This window comes from Gracilinanus agilis, chromosome 6, assembly GCF_016433145.1.
Source record: "Gracilinanus agilis isolate LMUSP501 chromosome 6, AgileGrace, whole genome shotgun sequence".
Lineage (NCBI taxonomy): Eukaryota > Metazoa > Chordata > Mammalia > Didelphimorphia > Didelphidae > Gracilinanus > Gracilinanus agilis.
In genome coordinates this window covers 50905719-50923105 of record NC_058135.1, presented here as the reverse complement: position 1 = coordinate 50923105, position 17387 = coordinate 50905719, and the positions used below count along the sequence as shown (strand labels likewise).

The 17387-nt window shown below is 37.7% G+C and overlaps 1 protein-coding gene across 1 annotated transcript in view; it reads left to right on the top strand.

Annotated features, from left to right (window-relative positions):
• The first annotated feature begins 677 nt into the window (after positions 1–677).
• TACR3 (tachykinin receptor 3) overlaps positions 678–17387 on the top strand; it is a 127362-nt gene continuing 110652 nt past the window's right edge. Inside the window, exon 1 of the mRNA XM_044681304.1 lies at positions 678–1252. Coding sequence (XP_044537239.1) covers positions 678–1252 — 575 coding nt within the window. The remainder of the gene's footprint in view (positions 1253–17387) is intronic.

The following is a 17387-nucleotide window of genomic DNA, read 5'->3' as shown; positions in this document are numbered from 1 at the left end:
AAAGGAATGAGGCTAGAGGGTTCGGGGAGGGGGTGGGGCTTGTAAGGGTGCAGAAACCTAAGCGTCTGAACCTCATATGCCCACACCACCCAGCAGCTCTAAATGAATGAAAGGCGGGGGTGGGGAGCCGGGCAGACGTGCATTCATCTCAGCCTATGAAGCACCGGCCTTGCTTCTCCCTGACGTTGCCGTGGGTCGCTAGGTCTATAAAAGGGTGTGCAGGCTGCTGCAGCGCGGTTAGTTCAATCCCAGCACCAGAGGCGAGAGGTGGCTTGAGCTGGACTCCCTCCAACCTGGCGAAGGGAACGCTTACACCTGCTGCATTCTTGGTGGCTCGGTTAAAACTGCTAATATCATTCTCTCTCTTCCTTCCCTGGTCCTCGCCTTCATCCTTCCCGAACAACCCCTCCACCACCGCCCCTCCCATCTTGCTCATGTCTCTGGATATCCAGGTCTCAAACTCTGCCCTGAGAGTAGGAGCGTGTTTTGCCGCCCATTCAGCCCTACTCCCCATATATCACTTTGCTTGCCAGGGGGTAGAAGGTGTCATTTGCTTTGCTTCCCTGGAAGGTGGAGAGAGAAGAGGAAGGAAAGAGGAAGGTCAGGGAACTTTGAGGGGATCTGCGGTCTGAATGGCTGGCAGGTGGGACAGTTGAGGGACTTCAGCCAGAACTGAGATGATGTCATCTCTGTCGGGAGCCACGAACTGGAGAGAGGACGGTGGAGGAGGTAACCCCACAGAGTGGGGGAATCAGAGCTCCTCCACTGCCCCGGGGGCTCTAGAGGCAGCAGGGTTCGCAGGAGGCGACTGGATGCAACTGGTGGCCCAGTCAGGGAACCTCTCTTTATCCTTGCCCTCCCTGGACTTATTCGGGGGTGCTTTGGCCACCACCTCCCCAGCGCCTTTGCAGCCAACGGCAAATGTCACCAACCAGTTTGTCCAGCCGTCCTGGCGCATCGCTCTGTGGTCCCTCGCCTACGGCGTGGTGGTGGCCGTGGCTGTCTTCGGAAACCTGATCGTGATTTGGATCATCCTGGCCCATAAGCGCATGAGAACGGTGACTAACTACTTTCTGGTCAACCTGGCCTTCTCAGACGCTTCCATGGCCGCCTTCAACACTCTGATCAATTTCATCTACGCGCTGCACAGTGAATGGTACTTCGGAGCCAACTACTGCCGCTTCCACAACTTTTTCCCGATCACCGCTGTGTTCGCCAGCATCTATTCCATGACTGCCATTGCGGTAGACAGGTAAGAAGGGGGGGATGAAGTGAAAGAGTAATGTCAAGTGAAACTTCAAAACAGAATAGAAGGAGACATCCAGGGAAGAAACCTGGAGCTTGCAAGCTATTTGTATTGGGGAGCTCCGAAGGGAGAGCCAAAAAGGAAAGTGGGGAAAGGGTTGTGAGAGGAGAAAATACAAGCAGGCTCCATCCTCCGGGAAAGATTTTCCTCTTTAGAATCTTCTTTGCCAAAGATGGGGGTCTGGAAACAAAACTATATTTCTAATGATCATAATCCTATGCTCTTGGGATTTCAAAATACATACATTCCAATCCCCTCATTTTACAGATTAGGAAACTGAGACCTGGAGAACAAAGCAACAGGAAGTGTCAGACAGTTGTTGAACCCAGGTCTTTAGAATCCTCTATCACTGCTCCTTCCATTTATTTGTTACTCATTTTTTCTTCCACGTGCTTGTCACCAATCCATGCAGCAATTCCTTTTCTCTAGTCTGGTTTGGAGTTGTATGGAAGCACCTTCTCATTTCCCCAGGCTAGCACTAGAGGGAGAAGGAGTAAAGGGATAGGGGGAACTGTGAATATGACCTTGAATTCTTTCTCTACTTTTGTGAAATGGGTAGAGTTTAACCCAAACCTAATCATTATTAGCCTAAACCTAATTAATCTGGCTAACATTCCTTGGGCTGGCTTTTGATATTTCATTTAACTGTTGCTGCTCAAAGTTTATTTCTTCTAGTCCCAGCACTATATTCTAACCTGTCCATTCTCCACACATCATTCCATGCTTGGAATAGCTATGGCTTGAGGATGCCCCCACCCCATTCTGAGACTGGTGGCTCTCCCTCTGGCTGGGCAGTCTTCCCTGTATTTGGTGCAGGACCCACAGCAGAACTCCAGGAAGAAGCAGAGACAGAAATAGCAGATGGGGGTGGGAGCCAGGGAAGAAGGGAACAGGGCTCAAAACTACCTCCTTGTCCCTGCCCATAAGGCCAAAGAAGCAAGCTGGTTGGACTTGTTCTGCTTCAGTAAAGCCCCACAGGGTATTATCTTGCTGGGAGGTTGGGACTCTGGAGCTCCATCAAAAGTCTGTCTTTTGGTAGGACAGAAGGAGTTGAATCATATGCTTGCTGGTGATAAGGACTGCACTGTTTCCTTCTAAATTACAATACTTACATTGGTATGGCACCTCTAACTTTCCAAAGCCCATACACATCATTACCTCATTTTAAGATGCCCAAGTTAATAATGTCACACAGACAAAGCCAAATTACTTGCTCCCGTTGTCCCCTTTAAAAACAATCCCGGTAAAAAAAATTTTTTTAATCTCCATTCTCATTATGAACCCTTAGAAGCACATCCAAGGGAAAACAACTTTGAAATCCTTATCTATTAATGAAAGTAGCTTGCACAAAGTTAACCTGTATTAAGCAAATTTTATGGATATGCAAATGTCTCAGAATAGGGGCTGGATCTGGGATTTCTTTGAAATAGGAGATTCTAGGAGTGCAAGTGGGCTTCTTCTTTGCAATTTACCATCTGAGAATTGCTAGAACACTCAGAGCAGTAATTTGCCCAAAGTCCCAGAGATGAGGCTTGAAAGGAGAGGTCTTTCTGCTTTTTAGACCAGCTCTCTGATCATTACAATGGTGCTCTCTCCCAAAGTAATATATAAATATATATATATGTTCATATGTATGTACATATATATTGTTATGGTTTAATTGTGTCCAACTCTTCCAGACCTCATGGACGATAGCTTTCCCTGGGGTTTTCTTGGCAAAGACACTGAAGGATTACTGTTTCCTTCTCCAATTAACCCGGTGGACCCTTTTGTCAGGCAATCTGAGGTGAAGTGCCTTGCTCTATGAGTTAGGAACAATAATTCCAGGGTCACACAACTAGGAAGTGTCAGAGATTGTGATTTGAACTGTCTTGCTGACAGTTCCTGTCTTCCTCTTAACCGCTGAGCCACAGCTCCCTTCCTTATTGATGTGTAGATATATGATTTGAATTGATATAACTAACATCCATCTATCATCTTTCTACCTCTCTATCTAACCTATTTGAGATTCATGAATCCTAACATTCATCCATGCATCTATATGTATCTCTCTGACATATATTTTCTCTATCATCTTTCATCTGTTTCTCTTTCTATAATCTCTATCATCTATCTTCTAGCTATTTTTCTTTCAAACATCTATCTTCTTCTCTCTTTCTATCTATCCATCTATCTTCTAATGATGTTGTAGTGGATAAAGAGCGATTCTCAGCAACTCATTTACCTTCTCCTAATCTAGGAAATTCTCTGAGATTCTAAATTGCAGAGAATTAGAAATGTAGGGGGAATTTCCTCAAAGAAGTCCCCCATCAGTGAAGTCATAAGTCTAGTCTAGTCCCCCCCACAATACTCATACACACACATACATCTGAGTTGCATTTTCCAGGTCTGTCTCAAATTTGCAAGTTGATGTTGGTTAAAGCATTCAGGAACATGATCCTGAGGTGCTTCACTCTCTTCCTGTGAAAAAGAGTTAAAGAATTATTGTCCCTAACTCACAGGATTGTTTTGAGGTTAAAAGGAAATAATTTGCTTCCATTTATCCCTCTCTTTCCTTGATTTGCCCTTCCCCATTTGAGAAGGAAATTGAGAAGAATGAATTTCCTGCCTAATAGCTCTTGACTGGGGGTCCACTCCCTCCCCCTATACTAAAGCAACCGTCTTGGTTCTCAGGAGTTTTAAGGATCATCAATCAGCAGAAGCTAGAGAGGATTAAACAGGAACAACAGGGACTGCTTGCCACTCTCTGGGATGAGGAGAATGAATCAGCATTTACTGCGTTAATCCTACAGTTGCCTCTTCCCCTGCCCACTCTTTTTAATCTCTGCCTCCTTCCCACCATCGCTCTCCCTAGAGCTAGGTGCTAGTGCACTGAGCTTGGTCAGTAAGTATTGTTAATTGCCAGTAAACAGATTCTGCCTTGGTAGGAGGTAAATATTGGCTCCTTTGGGCATTTTTTGTACATTCCAAAGCATTTCCAACCTAATAGTGAGTTGTTATTATGATTGCTCCTTAATCCTCATGGTACTAGAAAAAAAAAGGTTTAAATCCTTTAGTCAGTTTCCTCAGAATCTCTGTCTGTCTGTTTCTCCCCCTCTCTCTTTCTAAACCTATCTTCCTCTTCTTCTCTCCCACTTTATCCCCCTCTCTCATCACTTCCCTCTAACCTTTCCCCTCCCATCCCTTTTCTCTCCTCTCATCCCTCTCCTTTATCTTTCTTCCTTTCCCTCCTTCTCCCATTCCTCTTCTTTCCATATATTTCTCTCTGTATTCTCAATGGACACTCTAGTATGCACAGAGCATCTTCCTTAACCAACTCATCCTTCTTGATTCCTTTATGATGAAATTTGATATTGGTGCTGAAGCTTCCATCAGAGCAACTTAGAAGGCAAGGAATAGGGAGAATGAATTGGTTGACATTCCAGAGATCAAGGTTAGGCGATTATTAATAACAAACCTCTTGTTTCTGACAGCCTGTTTACAATAGAAAATCAACTTCATAAGTGACTCATGTTTTCTACAGTTAGAAATTGAACCAAAGGTTTACTATGTTTGTGATTTTATAAGTTGATCTTGTGGTTGGAATTCACAGGTGATCTTGTGAATGAATTGGGGTAATGTTGATTGTTGGCAAAGTCAAATGACTACTGTTAGAAGATTGTTTCACAGAAATATTTTCTCCTCTAGCATAGCTTTGATCATACTTAGAATCCTCTACTCAAAAAAACATACAGTAGCTCTACATTGCCTCCTAATGAAAACTAGCATTCAGGATCTCCCCAGATTTTAGACCAAGCCTCTTTGTTTTCTCTCTCACTCATCTCCTAAATATTCCAGCTTCTCTGATCTAGCCAAATTTTATTGCTTGTCATTATCTAAATTTGCTTAACATATTCCTAATCCACTGATCTTACTGTTCTTTCAGCCTCAGATATAGCTTCTCATCATCTTCAACAGTCAGAATCCCAGCCATCCAGCCTTCAAAATCTGGCTTCATTGGCATTTCCTCCATATTGCCATCTCCAGTTGTCCTAAAAGGAAATATCCCTTCCTTCCTCTAAAACCCCATGGCATGTAACATCTTTTTAGAGAAATTAATGCATTCTGCCCCACATTACTATTATATATTTAGCAAGGGGTTAGGCTGTAGAATCTCTCATGGAGATGGGAATATATTCTGGCTTCTTGTTAAAGATCATGTTATCATTGGAAGGGGCCTGAATGGCTGCCCAGCTCTTTGGGGAGTGCTATAGAACATCATATATATATACACATATATATATTTATATTTATATATTTATATATATATTTACATGTTACCTTTCCTATTAGATTATTATTTTCCTAGGGTAAGGGATAAGGACTTTGAACAACTCTAAAGGGACATATTGCTATAAAATATCTTTATTATTATGAATGTTGGTGCTATTATTACTCACTCTCCCTGAAAATAATTGCTTATAACATAGAATCTTGGAATTTTTAGAACTGGAAGGAATTTTAAAGATTATGTTGTCCAGTTCTCTTATTTCACATGTAAGGAAATTGAGCTCTAGCTTAGCACAGTGCTTGTTGATTAATTATAGGGAAGTTGTTTATTCAAAGTCATAATGCTAGTTATTATAAGAAAAAGCATTCATTTGGCTTCAGAGCATTCCATGAGCATTCTACCTTCCCCTGATTTTCAATTCACTTCAGTATATATTATTAAGCACCTGCTGTGTTCCAGACACTGTGCTAAGACACTGGGGATACAAATAAGAAAAAGAAATACAGTCTCTGCCCTTTAGGAGCTTACAATCTAATGGAGGAAGACAACACACAAAAGGAAGCTGAAAGTGGGACTTAGCACAGGGAAGGTGTGTAGAGGGGCACCCCAAAGGAATCTTGTGGAGATCAAATCAGGCAGAACTGAAAATGGAAAGTGGAGAGTGATCAGGCAAGTTAAAATCCCTACATCTATAAAGGAAATCTTTACTTTCTAACCCTTGCCTGACACTCCCATTGTTTTCTACCCTAAAATGACCTCTTTCTATCTGTATTACATAAAATCACAATTTGGCTTTTAAAAAGTCACCAGGGACTACATGGCCCATTATGGGTTTTGTTTTGTTTTGTTGTGGTTTTTTTTCTCTGCAATTGAATTATACTTCATTGAAACCCTGATCATATCCAATGATCAGATGAACTTGACCCTGGCCTGAGTGCAAAAAAAAGGCACATAACATGAGGTTTAGGGGTATGATCTTTGGTTTTCTTTGTCTTGCTAAACAACTCTGAAAGTGCAAATTAGTCACTTTGATAATGGTGTCAAAGTAATTTGGCAAAATTGTCAAACCTGCAGCAACAGGATTTTTTTTATTCTGCTGGACTTGTGAGCTTATCAGTAAAGGAATATGTGAGTGATTAAATTTCTCCTACAACTGTTTTTCAACTGACATGTATTTAGATTTTCCTGGAACACTGAAAAGTTGAGACTTTCCAGGTTCACAAAGCCAGTATGTATCAGTGCAGGGAAGATTTAGATCAAATGCTACCTTTTGTAAGAAATCTCTCCCATTTCCCTCAGCTAATAGTGCCTTCCCCATTAAGATTAACTTCCAATTACTCTAGATCTTTGTACCTAATTTGGGCACACACCTCTAACCCTCCCATGCCTGCCAAAAGCATATAAGCTCCTTGAGCACAGGGCCTGTCTTTGCTTTTTCTTTGTATCTCCAAAGGTTAGCACAGTGCTGCCACATATTCAGTACTTAACAAATTCTTGTTAATTGGGTGATTGATTGATTGAACTTGGGTTTTCCTGACTTTTCATGCATCACAACATCCTTGAATGACTGGATATTTGAAAACAGTAAAAAGCAGTGAATAAGATCCATTTGCTGGTTCTGACACTAATCACTGAATTGGCAAATACTGATCCATTGTGTTCTACTCATTGATGGAGCCATTATGACATAGTTAGCCAATACAGCATTAACAATAGAGGCTCCAATAAACTCCTTTCCTATATCCTTCCTTATTTGAAATTTGTGCAAAAAAATTCCATTACATAAAACTACTAAAGGTGCTATTTTAACCACCCCAACAGGTTTCCAGCAATTAAAAATCCCAGTTCTTGCCTGAGACTTTTTAAGGGGATCTAACCCTCATATCCCTAAGCCCTTCTGAATAGATGAATCTTTTAACATGGAATTTAAGTATATTGCAGAATAAAATTATTTAATTTATCTAATTCCTAGAGGGGAAGTTTACTCTCCGCTACCAATATACTTTTATTATCTATTTCCTCTTGTAACTCACATAATTTCTCTTTTAGGAATTTGGATTCCATGCCATTTGGTGTATATATGTTTAATATTGATATTGCTTCATTTTTGGTTCCTTTTAGCAATATGTTATTTTTTTCTTATATCTTAATTAACTTAATTAAAAGTTACTGATTTGCACTTTCAGAGTTGGTTAGTAAGAATGAGAATATGTTAATAATCCTCATCTCTTTCTCTCATCTCAGATTTCCCCCATTTTTGCTTTTGTTTACCTGCCTCTCCAAATTTTTCTTCCCTTTTGTCTGTCCTCCCCTTTTTTGTTCTCTCTCTCCTTCTTACTTAACTATTGGATAAGATAGGTTTCTATATCTGATTGTAGAGGTAATTCCAATTTTGTTTCAATTCCAATGAAAGTAAGGTTCAAGTATTGCCCACCACCACTCCCCCATCTTCCTTTAGTTTTCACTTTTGCTTTGTCTGAGATCATAATTGCTACCCCTGCTTTTTAACTTCAGCTTAAGCATAGTAGATTTTATTCCAGCCCTTTACAATTATTATGTGTATCTCCCTTTAAATGAGTTTCTTATAGACAACAAATTGTGAGATTCTGCTTTTGATCTACTATGCTATGCTCTTCTGTTTTATGAGTGAGTTCATCCCATTCACATTTACAGTTACTATTATGAACTGTTTCCCTCCACTTTATTCTCCTGTTTATCCTTCTCTTTCTCTCCTGTCAGACTTCCTGTTCACAAATGTTTTTGCTTCTGTTTTCCTGCCTCCCCAAATTTCCCTTCCTTTTTTTCTGTCCCTTTCTTTTTTTTTTTTTTGTTCTTTTCTTCCTTCTTACTTACCTATTAGATAAGATAGGTTTTTATATCTGGATGTTATTCCCATTTTGTTTCAAATCCAATGAAACTAAGATTCAAGCAATGCTTACCACCACTCCCCCATCTTCTATTCTACTCTATGTGATTCTTATAGAACTCTTGTAGATAATTCCCCTCACTTTTTCTCCTTTTCTCTTCTCTTAGTTGGAGAATAAAATGAAACAAAAAAGCTATAACTATGCAAGTACTTGATTTTTCATCTGAACCCATTCAAAGTGGCTTCCTGGCCTACATGAGGCATTTAAGATTATATGAGAGGGGGCAGCTGGGTAGCTCAGTGGATTGAGAGAGAGACGGGAGGCCCTAGGTTCAAAATCCAGCCTCAGACACTTCCCAGCTGTGTGACCCTGGGCAAGTCACTTGACCCCCATTGCCCACCCTTACCACTCTTCCACCTAGGAGCACAGAAGTTAAGGGTTTAAAAACAAAAACAAAAAAACAAAAAAAAAAGATTATATGAGAGGTGTATCTACATGGTGCAGTAGATAGAACATGAGGCCTGGAGTCAGGAAGAACTGGGCACAAATCTAGCCTCAGATTTTTCCTAGCTGTGTAGCCCTGGGCAAGTCACTTAACCCAATTTGCTTAAGACAAAATATATAAGGATTCTTGCAGGAGACGAAATTTAGGTGATTTGAGCTTTTAGGATTCCTTTTAACTTTTTAAGATTATATGATTCTATAACTTTGGAAAGTACATATAACAAAGATAAAGAGAATATACTAAAGGAAATGTTGATATGTTTGAATGCATATAAGTAAGAAGAGGATAATGGAATTGTTTTATGAAAGATAGGAAGAAAAGTTGATGGTTACAATAGCATATACAATGCTGAGATAAATAGATCAGAAAAGAAGAATATAATTGGTTATATCTTTGGACTATGAAAGTTTATAGGCATCATTTATTTATTCATCCAACATATGGCTATTTAGAGTCTAATATATGTAAGACATTGCTTTATAGAATATCATGAATATCACATGGTCTTGACCCTCAGGGAAGAGCTTAGTTAGACATCAAAGAGTCCAAAGTCATTCATTGCATATGAGTCATCATTAGTCATCTTGACCTTTGTTTTGCCATTGGACTTAGATGACTAGAAGAGAGAGTAAGGTCAATGACTTTGTGCAAGTCTGCCTCATTTAAATCCAATTTATATGCAAGTCAGAAGACAGCAGCAGTGATGTCATTTTGGTCTTCTTTGAGTAGGAAGGACAACACTCAACCAGCCAGTCCTCACAGTGCTTACAGTCATTAATCTCTGTGTTAATGAGAAAGGTAGGTTATATTATGCTGTATTAGGTGATTACATGTATGTTATTTCACATCATGTTAGTTTTTATTATTATAATTTAATTTATTAATATAGGAAAAATGCCCTAAGTTGGTCAGTTTCAGCAGAATATCTTAATACCTACTCCTATTAAACAGATGGGCAATGAATAGAGTACTGGACCTGGAATCAGGAAGTCTCATCTTCCTGAGTTCAAATCTGATCTCAGACACTTAACTGCATGACCCTGGGAAAATCACTTAACTCTGTTTGCTTCCATTTCCTCATCTATAAAATCAGCTGGAGAAGGAAATGGCAAACCACTCCACTATCTTTGACAAACATCTAAAATGAAGTCACAAAGATTTAAAAAAACTGAAAAACAATTGAAAAATAAGACACTTTAGGGAAAAATAAATAGTATAATTCTCCCGATCTTGACAATTAAGTTGGACATGTTTGGAAGCTACATCAACTCTTGCTAAATACAATGGTATTATTTAGGGCATTGACACATTAATATTATACTTACTAGACAAAGTATTAATATAATTTCTAAAAATGAATTGTTGTGGATATTTTGAAATATCTGTTTGTTGGTAAGAAGGGTCAGTTGGCCATACTTTGTAATATAGACTGTGAAGAACCGTGGGGCCTTTATAATAGTAAGGCCTTCTCAAGGGATGGGGACTGACACAACTGTGGAGACAGTAGATAAAAACAAAATCTCTATTTATTAAGATTTATAAGGATTAAACTAACTCAAACAAACCCAACTCAAGACTTCTCATGAGGTCTACTTCCATCTGGTGAAAAACAGACCAGCTCTCTCTCCGTATCACTACCTTATACCCAAATTCCTAACTATACAAGCCTATTTATAATAATTATTATTCTTATATATTATTCAGTTAAGTTACTGCCTCCTTGGGTTTTGGGGCCTTGTTGTTTCTGGCCTGGATGGCTGAGCCCACTCTGTAACCACAGAGGAACAAAAAAACAGATTTTCTTCTTCTAACTGATGATATTCCTTTCACAGCTCTTCCCAAAACTTCCAACTTTCACTTCTTTCCACAACTGTCACTCCAGTTCAAGAAATTCCCAAGAGACAAAGTTTTTGCCTCTTCTCTGGGCAAGAAATGAGAGAGAGAGAGAGAGAGAGAGAGAGAGAGAGAGAGAGAGAGAGAGAGAGAGAGAGAGAGAGAGAGAGAGTTGGACTCAACAGAACATCCAACAACTCCACTCTCACAGAATTCCAAAACAAGACCTTAGCTCAAGGTTCCACTCAAGGCAGTCTGAGTCTGAAAGGATTCACACTCCTGTCACTAGCTTACCAAAACCCAATATTTTTTACCCCCTAATAGAATTTAATTACCTCATACCCTAGGAGAATCTGGCCCATTAACACAATTCATTTAATCTAAGTGACCAGAGTAGCTATTCTTTTGAGTCAGACACCAGGATTTAGTCAGCATTTGGTGCTTTGTGGAAAAAGTATTTCCTTTCCAAGATTTTAATGTGAACAATATTCAAAACAGTACTACAGCTAATGTTTCTAAGAATTTATTATAGAGGAGTAAAATTGTGTTCTCAGATTATTAAACAAAGAAGGCTTTAACTTGGGAATCACTCAAAAATATTTTTATACATTTTAAAGGATCATTGTAAACATTTTAAGCACAAGTATTTTTTTCTGACCCTACAAGAACTTTAGTACCCCTTTTTTTTCCTAAAATACAACTGCTCTTTCATTCCTCTTCACTTCTACCCTGGATTGGATCCTTGGCAATAAAACACATTATATGAACATTCTTTGTTTTTAATTATTATTATTACATATGGCCTAAATCAGTATTTAATCCAAGTAAAGGAATAGACTAATTTAAATTATAATGATACTTTCCTGGAGACAATTGGGATCTACTGGAGCTGCTTAAGAGGAGTGACCATGGTAAAATCTGTGCTCAAGAATGTCACTTTGGCCACTATGTGGAGACAGGATTTTAGAGGGGAGACTCGAAGCAGGGAGACCTACTAAGAGGCTATTGCAATAGTCCAGGTGAAAGGTGATAAGAGCTTGAAATAGGTGATGAATACAGATGTATGAGGGATGGCTGGAGGTGGATTTGGCAAGAATTGACAACTGATTAGATATGGGGGTAGGAAGTGAAGTAGATGGGAAAGTTCATAAGGACTAGAAGTTGTGAATCAGACTGTAGAAAGAACAATGGCACCATCAACACAAATAAGGAAGTTAAGAAGAGGGGGTTTGAGATAAAGATGATGAGATCTCTTTTGGATATGTCAAACTTAATATTCTTACAGGATATATGGCTAGAAATGTTCAAAGGATAATTGGTGAATCACTTCTGGAGTCCAGTAGAGTGAATAGGTTTAGATATTTAGATGTGAGAATCATCTGCTTACAGAGATTAATTGTACTCATGGGAGCTAATGAGATCATCAAGGAGGAAAAGAATTGAGAGAAAAGAAATAATACAGGGCAAGATCCAACAATGGATGAGGAGGAGGAGAGGGACAGATAGAAAAAGAGAGTGAGAGAGGTGATGATGACGATGATGATGATGATGATGATGATGATGATGATGATGATGATGATGATGACGATGATGACAAAAACTCAAAGAAGAGAAAGTACCTAGGAGAAATAAAACATTCCAATTCTTTCAGAAGCAGAAATGAGGTTAAAAATAAAGTGGAGGAATGAATGCTAAGAAAAAGCCATCTAAATTTAACTGAGATGAGTGATAACCAGGACATAAATTTCAGTGGAATCATGAACCATATTGAAAGGAAAGGATGCAAACATTTATTACCCACTATGTACCTGGCACTGTACTAAGCACATTACAAATATTATTTAATTTTGTCCTCTAACCCTGGGAGGTAGATACTATTATGAAAATAACCCTATTAGCAAAATAATGGAAAAAGGTTTGAGCACTGAACATGTCAATTTATGAAGTAATGCATGAAATTGCCTAACAAATCAGGACCAGGCCACCACTGCTTAGCACAGTACCCTGAATACAGGGGGAGATAGAATTTTATGCATTAAAAGAAAACAATTACCAGAATATATGCCATGATACAAGATTAGGTAATCTGATTTCTAATTAGAGAAAAGATTAGGAATTTTCCAAGTTGGGAGGGGGAGAATGAACGAGAACAATTCCCTAAAATCAGAAAAAGAAGAGTCCCATTGACTCTCAAGTGTTAGAATTCAATCAAAGGAACACAGATACTATAAGTCAATTGACCAGTATGCTGCCAATTTTCAGATAAGGGATATGAATTTCTGATGCTATATAACTATAAGGAAACTTCTTGCATTAATCTTCTGATCTGACTGGATTTCTGGTCAACATAACCTGTCTTTCTGACTTCCAAATCCAAAGCTCTATCCATTTTGCCACCTAGTTCCTTGTTAATAATATTTTAATAAATGCTATAATAAATAAATAATGGAAATTTTCCTTTTGAAAATAATTTTACATCTCTTTTTTCCATTCCTTCAGAATACTCCCTTCTTTTCTCCTTTACTTCTTCCTTCCCATCCCCTCCTGATCCTAAAAATCAATTCCTACCTGGGGGCAGCTAGGTGGCTCTGTGGATTGAAAGTCAGGCCCAGAAATGGGAGTTCCTGGGTTCAAATCTGGCCTCAGATACTTCCTACTGTGTGACTCTGGGCAAGTCACTTAACTCCATTGCCTAGCCCTTACCACTCTTCTGCTTTGGAACCAATACATAGGATTGATTCCAAGATGGAAGGTAAGGGTTTTTTTTTTAACTGCAGAACTAAGATTTAAATCCATCCTATGTGCTTTCCATGGTGTCATATATCTTTTTCACAGTGATAGGTCCAAAAGTTCATTTAGAGAAACTAGGAGATATGATTTTGGAAGACAAAATGAGAAAAAAAATGTTTGAGGAATATTCAGAATTAATAGATTATGAAGTAAACCAAAAGTTCATGTTCCATATTGACTTCATTTTTTTATTCCCTTGTGCAAAATAGCTATGCATTTTTCATTCAGCAAATATTTTTTAAATACTCACAGAATGCAGTAAAGTGTTAGTCTCTGGTGGTCTCTTTGTATCTTTGTATCTCTGTCTATATATGTGTGTGTGTTTATTAATGTTGTGGGTGTATTAATTTTTCCATCTATCCATCCATTTAGATTTATTCATACAAAGAGAAATAAAATATGATCCCTCTCCCAAAAGAATCTAAAACCTAGTAAAGGAGATGAGTAGGCCACAAATAATTATGATACAATTTTTATCTAATAAATGTATAATAAAATCAAAAAGTATAACAATTCTTCCTAAACATTCCTTAATCCTAAAATTCTAAATCAAATCAATCTAAAACACTGATTTGATGATAAGGAAATGTAAGAATAAAAAAACATACTTACTGGGCCACTACTAAATTCAGATACAAATTTATTGAATGACATTTAACGAATGACTTTATCTAGACCTTGAAAAAAAAAGTCTGATTTAGCCATTTTAGATCATAGAGATAAATTATTGTTATTTTATAAATTTTATTATTTTTATTACATTTTTATTTATTATATTTTATATTATAGAATTGTATTAGTTATATCATATAATAAACATATGTCATAATAATGTGTTATGGTTTGTTTATTATGTGAATATATATTTAATACATTTAGCTAAAAAATTTTACACATGTATTTAAGACTTTAAGATAACTATCAATATCTACATAAATTTTGTTTAAGCTGTTTTCCTTCAAGCATTCTCCTTGTTTTTCAGAAGTAACAGCAATAAGAAAAAGTTGCAGGTTCTAACAATAAGAAGAAAGAAATCTTTCCCTTCAGAGAATCAGAAATATAGATCACTATCTGAAAATTTAAATAGAAAGGCAGCCCACGTACAATGCACAATTTCATCTCTTATCTACAGTCTAATGCTCCATTATAGAAAATTCAGCCATTCCCAAGTAGTTATTAAATGCCTATTATGTGCAAGGATCCAAATAAAATTTTGTACAGAATACAAAGTCATGTAATACAGTGGCCCAGCATGCAAGGACACATTCAACTAAGCTCAAGTTAGAATGGAGATGATGAAGTGATGTGGGGAAGGAAAGAAGGTACATCTCTGTGTGCACAGAAATCATGCTTCAAATCAGCAATAAGGATGCAACAACTTCCTATGTAAAAGAGAAAAAGTAATCTAGAAACAAGGCAATAAAGGAATCCTAAATTAGTCATTTAAAATCCTAAATTCTTTTTCTCTCTACTCAATGTAGTTAATTTTTTAGGCTATAAAATATTGGTGGGCTATAAAATTATAACAAATGTCACTGTAACTACTGTGACATTTATTATAATTTTTGTTATAATTTTATAGTTTCACATTCCACGAGTCTATAATGTTTAATATTCCATGAGTCCTATATAAACACAAATACAAAATATAGCTATGAAGTAATGATAGTAAAAGTTGCTACCTAGGAAGGATAAAAGCCTATAGCAAGCAAACTTTCTCTGGGGAAAAACAGTTTAACCTTTCCACTGAAAGCATCTCTAGAGCTACTGCTTGGGCCATACAGAGAAAATGAATTTTTGACTAAAGCATAGTGTTATCTCTAGCTTTATTAGGCATAATCATCACAAGCTGGCTTGGGAAGACTTTTAACTCTCTCAAAAAATCAAATCCACTCTCAAAGAATGTGACATAACGCTAAAGAGGGGGTAGCCAAAAATGTTGCGTGATATCAGTAAGGAGTATAATGAAAGTATAGCCTACCAAGGAAACTGGCTGAGGGGACCAGCACTAAATTTAGCTATGTTTGTGGGGAAAATCTCTCTTTATCCTATGATCACTTCTATAGTAATTGGGAATCAGGATTAGACCTGTGATTTCACTAGTTCAGGGATAGAAAGGGAAAAGCATTTATTAAGCACTTATTGTGTTTCAAAAGTGCTTTACAAATATATTATTTGATTATCAACCCTGAGAGGTAAATATTATTATTCCCATTTTTGAGTGGAGGAAAATGTCTTGTGAATTACTTGAACTCAAAAGCTGTATACTTCAATAGGCTAAATCAGTTGAATGTCTACCCTAAATGCAGAATCAATTTAGTAAAGCCCTGGAAGAAGGGGCTCACCAGGCTGCTTAAAGGGAAGGCAAACTGGCCAAAATCAGCAACAAGGGTTGGTCAAGATTCTTGGACTGATCATTAGTGGGATCAAATGAGAAGCAACTCCTATACTTCCAATCTACGTGAGATGTGGAAACCCAGTCTCAAAAACAAGCAAACATAGTTACCATCACCATTAAGGTCAGAAGAGGGAAGAAATGAGTTTAGTTTAGGGTGAAAGGAGGAATTTCCAAGGAGGTGTCTTGAAGAGTCATATTCCTAGATATTCAAAGCACATTCTTGACATCTTTTAACTTCTCCCTCTCTTTCACCAGTCACCAAATCCTTCCCATATTCCTTTATCACCTAGTCACTTGATTACTGACTTTCTCCTGGTCCCCTTGCCTCTACTATTTCTCCATTCCAGTATGATCTATATACTACAGTGGTACTACTTGTTCTGAAATAGGTATCAACCTATGCTGTCATGTCACTTAACCATGACTTCATTTCTGTTAAATGGGATTCAAGTGCCACAGTCTGACATTCAATTAATAAGTATTTATTAAGCAAGTAATAGGTACCAGGAATTCTGTTAGGTAAGTCTTTAAGCTACAAAGATTTAAAAAAAAAAAAAAAAGAAACTTGTTCTCAAGTTTCATTGCTTTCAAGGAATTCATGCTCTCAAGAAGCTAACATACCATTGAGGGGCACGTGTTCAATATTAAATACATGGAGAGTAAATACAAAGTAGTTAGTAATTAATTAGAAGGTGGTTTGAGAGGGACAGTACTAGTATGGAGGGAACAGGAAAGACTTTGTGAAAAGAGTGGTATTCGAATGGAGTCTTGAAAGAACTGGAGAACCCATAAAATAGCTATATGGAAGGAATGCATTCCAGATTTGAGGGACAGCTAATTCAGAGGCACAGAAATAGGAAATGTGATGGTGTAGCTGAAAAACAGAGAGAAGACCAATTTGACTGGGCTGTAGAATTCAAGACGGAGAAAAAAAGCATAATGAGGTTGGAAAAACAAACGGAAGTCAAGTTGTTAAGGACTTTAAAAACCAAAAAGACAAATTTTAACTTTTTTCCTAGAGATAGTAGTGAACTACTGGAGTTAACTGAGTAGGAAAGTGACACAATTGGACCTTTACTTAAGGAAAAATCACTTTAATATCCAAATGGAGGATGGATTCAAGTGGAGAAGTGACTTGAGGAAGTGAGACCAATTAGAAGGGCATTGCAATAATATTAAGGTCTGAAATTAATTGATAGTTGTGTGAGTAAAGAGAAGGGGTCAAATGTGAGAGATGTAGAAGTCAAAATGGCAAGATTTGGCAAAATAATTGGGTATATAAGATGAGGGAGAGTGAAGAGTCAAGGAATTTTATCAACTGGCTGCATTATATTTATTTCCCTTTTATATGAATGTTTTTCAACCAAAACTCTCTTCTTCTTTAAGAAAACAAAATAAAAAAACCAACCTTATTTTCT